The sequence below is a fragment of the Leptodactylus fuscus genome, chromosome 1 (assembly GCF_031893055.1).
Source record: "Leptodactylus fuscus isolate aLepFus1 chromosome 1, aLepFus1.hap2, whole genome shotgun sequence".
Lineage (NCBI taxonomy): Eukaryota > Metazoa > Chordata > Amphibia > Anura > Leptodactylidae > Leptodactylus > Leptodactylus fuscus.
In genome coordinates, this window is record NC_134265.1 from 323,730,215 (window position 1) to 323,736,674 (window position 6,460).

Genomic DNA, 6,460 nt, shown 5'->3' on the forward strand with positions numbered 1-6,460 from the left:
CAATGACGTCCAAGACTCCTCTTTACTCGAGCCACAGGCCATTTGAGTAGAGCAGAGTCGGTCACATGACTGAGAGCTGAGACTGGACTGTATATTAGTTCTAAAGCTTAACCAGTACAGGCAATGTAGATAATCTCTTTAACTCTATATCTATGCAGAGGACTTAGAGCTCTGTATGAAGATAACACTGACGTCTGCAGATCACATACACTGCAATCTACTTACATTTTGCAGCCATTACATATTTTTGTGCTTGAATTGAAGATATGTCACAGGCTTGTAAATATAACCTTCTGAGCAGACATCATTTTTCCTCATCTGTTTGTTATTCATCTATTTTTCGGAAAGGTTATGAAACTTCTTGCTCTGACATTGCTGCTAATGTAAACATGCGTCTACCCCTTGGCTCGGAGCCTACAGCTCCCCCCCCCCCCCCAGTATAAATTGGTGTTGACTGCCCCTCTATGTGTCCATTGATTTACAAGCCTCGGCTGGAACCATTAGCAGCTCTGCTGACAAACTGCGAACAGTCATGAAGCTTCTGCTGAGTTTCCTAATACTTAATATATTCTTCCTTTTCACCTTCTCTTCTCCCCCGACATGTTATTCAAGAGTTGTCACTTTAAGCCAAGAAATTACTGAGTCTTCTCAGACATTACAGAGGATTTTGCCAGATGTAAGTAACTGGAATATACTGGAGAGAGACGATGGGCGAACTACAACTACCAGCTTACTATAACTATGTTCATGCTCTTTAACACAGGGGCGGTGTAAGGAGTCTCTCCCCACACTTTATCTGGATATACATGTAAGTATTGAGATTTCACTTTTTTTACATGCAGATGTAGCAATGCTGAGTTTGTCATTTGGCGCAGATCGTGATGTGTTTTCCATTTCCGATGTCTTCTTACTAAACTAACATATTTTATACTTACAACTTTATCAAGTTCAGTAAGAAGTAAGTCATTGGAAACATATCATGATATCTCAAGGATTTTTGCATAAGGAAACGTTAAGTTCACGCTTCTTAAAGTCTGTTGCTCTTATCCGTCATAGAATGAGAGCAACAGACGTAACCTGGAATGACTGAGGCAGACTTAGCCTCCTCTGTCTGCACTGACTCTAATGTAAACAATATGATGGACGGATGTTTGTTTACTTTTCAGATGGAAGACTTTTCCTTTCAAAACAAAGTAAACAAACATGACGGAATGAAGCGTCCATCATATTGTTTATATTAGAGTCAATGCAGACGAAGGGGCAGGATGAGAGCAACGGACGAAAAACGGAAATATAAACTTAGCTTTAAAAAGTTCTACAGCTGCACTATGATCACTTGTTCCACCTTGATTTTTTTTTTCTTCTTATAATCTAACATATAACATACCTTGGCGACTTTGTAATGTGCATTAAAACCTATTTAATAGCAGATGGTTGGGACTAGAGTTGGAAATTTCAGATAAGTGTGGACATTATCTCTGTATTGAAGTATTACTGTATATTTTATTCCTGTACTGTGACATCACTGTGTTTATTATCTATTGTCCTGTGACTTCATTGTGTCTATTATCGCTGTCCTGTGATGTCACTGTATTCATTATGTCTGCACTGTGACATCACTGTGTCCATTATCTGTTCTGTACAATCATTATATATGTGATCTCTATGTAAATGCCTGAAAATGGTTCTGGCAGAGAAAGAGGGATGTGTAGTGAAGGTGCCAACTGTGTGTGTGTGTGTGTGTGTGTGTGTGTGTGTGTCTGTGTGTGTGTGGATGAGGAAAATGTTTGTTCTCGTACTGTGTTAGCCAGTGGGTAGGAAATATACAAAAAAACAAAAAACTTGACAGTCTTCAGTAGTTAATACTAGAGCTGAGCGAACAGTAAAATGTTCAAGATTCGATATTCGTTTTGAGTAGCCCCTCAATATTCGACTACTCGAATCGAATATCGAACCCTATTATAGTCTATGGGGGAAAATGATCGTTTCAGGGGTAGGCAACGTTCGATCAAATTATACTTACCAAGTCCACGAGTGAGGGTCGGGCTGGATCCTGTGAGAAGTCTTCTCCGTGCAGCGTCCCCGTGGCGTCTTCCGGCTCTAAATTCACTCTGCCAGGCATCGGGCCTGGGCAGAGCCGACTGCGCATGCCCGCACTACAAGCGGCGTATACGCTTGTAACTCCCATTGAAATCAATGGGATCTTTTTGAGCGCTCAAACTCTGACACGCCGTATACGTGCCAGTTCACACTCAATTTTACATCGTGTGAACGCACCCTAATTATGGAGTGTGCACAGACCAGCCTTATGTAAACTGCACTACCAAATAACTTAAAGGGATTATCCATTTTCTACAATTGATGGCCTATCCCAGGACCCTTGCAAATCAGCCGTACCAAGGCAGCATGAGAGAGCTCTCCTGTGTTTCTCACTCTCCATACAAACTGTAGCGGCTAGTGTCAGTACTACAGAGGTATTCCATTGAATTCTACACTCTCCTTGGTACTGGTGATCTGCGGCGGTCCCAAGTGTCGACCTGCTTTGCACAGTAACTACATATAACAATAGGTCAGCCACAGCCCAGTTTACTCATGGAGCTCAGATCCTATTCAGACATCAAAGCAAAGATTATTTCTTTATTATTCTTCAAATGTACTAAAGCTGTTGAATAACTGAATAAATGTAATATCTTGTCTACATACAATTATACATGTACAGTAGTAACTTGCTGTGTTCCAGAATTCCTGTGTTATGAACAAGCTGCGCTCTTTTATCTCCGCGCCTCATTGTGGGAGGTTTCCAAGAGTGACCGCCTTAAAGAAGAAAGTGAGAAATCTATATAACATCATGAACTCTGTCTGCAAGCGAGTACGTTGGGTTTCATTTCTTTATGTTCTGTTAATATTGAGAATATATTTGTTAAATAGTTAGAAACATGCACAGGGGTACAGAGGAGCGTAAAATATAGGGGACGCCATAGAGCATGGAATTGTTGAGACTAGTGTCTGCACAATATGGACAGTCATTGCTGGGCGCAGTCAGTGGTCTGATAACTGGATCAAGCACAAGGGCATTGGGGTCTTCGCAGAAACATTTCCAGTCCAGCAGTCATACTACATGAAAAACCGAAAATATTGTTAATGCCTGGAGTGCAGGGGCCCACCTAGCCCTTATTTACATATAAGAAATCCAGGTGTCTTCTGCCAGGCCACCCCAGGCAACCCAATAGTATACGCTCTATAGATTATACTGGTAGGTACTGGAGTGTCCCAATATGGCTGGTCGGTCGGCACGCTCACTCTGGTTAGGTAATAATAGTCAGTGATTCTCAATTCAAGAACTATGATTATTTTATTATTTTTCTTAATAAAATAATCACAGTTCTTGAATTGAGAATAATTGACTATTATTGCCTAACCTGAGTGAGCGCGCCGACCGACCAGCCATATTGGGACACTCCAATACCTACCAATTTAACCAGTCGACTTGGTGTCATCATTGGTCAATGCTTCCATCCATACTCTGGTGCAATTATATGTACCTGTGACACATACCTATCTATCAAACGCCAAGCAAGACCTTGGAGAAGCGTGGTCACCCTTGCCTATATATTATTACTCTGCTCTATAGATTATGGGACACTAAGCAGATTTACAGTGACTTAAGGACGTCAGTACAGCCAAAAGACACCATTTTATCCCAGAACACCATCTGATAGATGCTGCCACTCTTAGCAATAGCTGTTCTTCCAAGTATCAATTGAGTATCATATGAATCCAATGGTAAAAACGTGTGGCACAGGTCTTATGACATCGAAGGCATGGCAGATGCCCAAAAGGAGCACTGGACATCGGAGTGCAATGGACATGTGAAAAGACACCAATATTATAGATGGCACATGGGAGCCCAGTTACATATTTGGCATTGGAGCATAGGAACTTGAATCTACGCCTCTGCCAGTGTGCCCCATTTACCACCATAGCACATTCTGTGCCCTACTGCTTATTCAGTTTTTATGTTACCATCCATGGTGCAATGACGAATGTCTGTTGGGGCATGAAAAAAATGACAGTGGGACGTAGAAGGGGTGATGGGTATCATAACTACAATAGGGGGCAGTAGGCAGTGACTATGATAATACTGTGACAGCGTCTAGTCTGGGACATATGGCTAGTATGGCCTCTGTGCAGCTGGCCTAAAAATGTTTTCTCAGACTGTATGTGCAGTAACATAAAAAGCCCACACTCGACCTTAACATCCCCCACCACTCTCGCACCAGTGGTCCAGTAATTCCCTGCCAATCTGTCATTACCAAAGCACTGATGCCTGTGGTATGTATGGCGCATGACACTGCAGCTAGGAAAGCAAAGCACATAGAGCTGGAATTTTTCATTTGCATATAAAGAAAAGCAATGAAATGCAAAAACACATTACATTACATTTCTAACATACTTAACCGGACTCATGGTGATGTTTGCAGATTAGAGGATCGGGATTCCATCCATGGAGACCCCTCTATTTTTGGTCTGTTTCTACAGGACACCCTTGGAGATCTTACATTTACACGGAGTTTATCATTTTAGTCTGCAAAATCATTGTAGCGAAACATCTTTCAACAACAACAGTAAGCGGAGACTCGAAATCCGACTCGACCGCGAAATCCGCTGTCAAAATCAGCGTCCATGTCCCCGTGTGAACTAGCCCTTAATGAACATTACACAGAATCTCCTGCCTCGTAGATGTTAGAGGTTAGCAAAGCAGCATATTTCCATCAAAGGGTCTATGTCAAGCAGTTAGGCCCCTTTCGTGCCACATTTTCTCTGGGGTTTTTTTGGAAACATCAAGAAATATGTATCAGAGCCCCAGTGCAAAATATGTAACAGGGTCCCCACCTACCATGGCCATCTATAATACTGGAGTCCTCTTATGGGGCTTTGGTCTAGTTGAGACAATGGTGCCGAGCGTCATTGCCTCCCCTGCACACGCTGTAGCCCTGGTATTTATGACGTACCCCATAGTTTCCTATGCTAATTCCAAGTGTCCTTGTGGAATATGTCATAAATACTGGGGAGAATTTATTAAGACTGGGATTTTCTAAACCAGTCTTAATAAAGCCCCGACTGATGCAAAGAGCCTGAATTATCGAGAAGTTCAGGAACTGGCGTAGATTTCGTGTATAACTGACTCGACAGAGGTGGTAAAAAAGGGACAGAACGTGGGGATGTGGCACATCTTTGGTACAAGAAATGGCCATGTGCCAAAGACGCACCACATTACTCCTCTATGCCAGACTTTACCCTTCTAGTATTAATGGCGTATCCTAAAAATTAGGCTAAGGCCCCACACAGCAAGATGCAACATTAAGAAAACATGGCGAAAACGCATCACTTTTTCTGCCCCTATTATACCGATATGGAAAACGCCAGAATTACCACCGCAGCCAACGCTATATTTTCCCATTGTGGGGCCATGGACTTAAATTCCCAAACCAGGGATGCCCTGCACTGAGGATGCCTTTTCCCACACAGCATAGGTTCATACTAATGATTTAGGGGCTCCATATTTGGTGAACCTTTTAGAACAGATGGACATTGAAGAGTGGGGGGTATATGGGGGGTATATTTATTTCTTATTTCTTCATCCTTAGTGCTATAGTACTGAAGTATTTCATCATCAGTGCCTAGAGGTGTAACATCAAGTCCCTAGGTCTCCATATCATATCTTTGCCAGGCCTCCCTCTTAACCCTCTTGACACCCTCTTAACACCTTCAATTTACACCCCTAAAAAGTTCACTTCAGTGGGATAAAAATAATAATACAAGGATATTACAATCTATACAATGCTAATGCTTTTATCGTCTAACGCTTTTCCTTTTGACTATTCTCTAGGACTTGGTCTTCTTCATTGACGACTGTGAAGCACTTGAACATCTTCCGTCTACTACTCCCACCCCATTCGACTCCAGCTAAAGCCTGAAGTCCTGCGCCTCTGTAGTATAGAGACAATGATATAGTGAAAACCATGTATGCTGACTATTAGAACAATCAGTCCTATCTAATAAGTGTACTGACGCCATTTTGTTTTTCCAGGTGTACACAACGTAATCCACTAAGTATGAGTAGTCACTATAGATCGTATTAAAGGGGGTTGTCGAGAGTGAAAAGTAAACAGCGCCACTCCTGTCTATGTCTGTTCCTAGTATTGCAGCTCAGTTGAAATTGGTGCATAGCCTAAACATGCCAGATCACTCTAAATATGGCTTTTCTGATACTGCCATGAGATGCACCAGTCATAGTGGCCATGGTGTTAGTTGGATGACTGAAGAAAGACATTACATCATATTTAGGGGCGAGCAAACCGTTGCGTAACAAGCCGGATTTGTTGCAAAAATTTCTCACCTACAGCAATTTATATTTTGGCTAATATAATAGAACTTCTTATTTGTATATTTCAGCTAT

At 42.0% G+C, this 6,460-nt stretch overlaps 1 protein-coding gene across 1 annotated transcript; it reads left to right on the forward strand.

The window, feature by feature from the left end:
* The first annotated feature begins 482 nt into the window (after positions 1 to 482).
* On the forward strand, positions 483 to 6,201 carry CYTL1 (cytokine like 1). Its single transcript, XM_075266217.1, has 4 exons — positions 483 to 676; positions 764 to 808; positions 2,741 to 2,869; positions 5,891 to 6,201. The coding sequence occupies exons 1-4, from the start codon at positions 533 to 535 to the stop codon at positions 5,969 to 5,971; spliced, it is 399 nt and encodes a 132-aa protein (XP_075122318.1). The 5' UTR covers positions 483 to 532; the 3' UTR covers positions 5,972 to 6,201.
* The last annotated feature ends 259 nt before the right edge of the window (positions 6,202 to 6,460 follow it).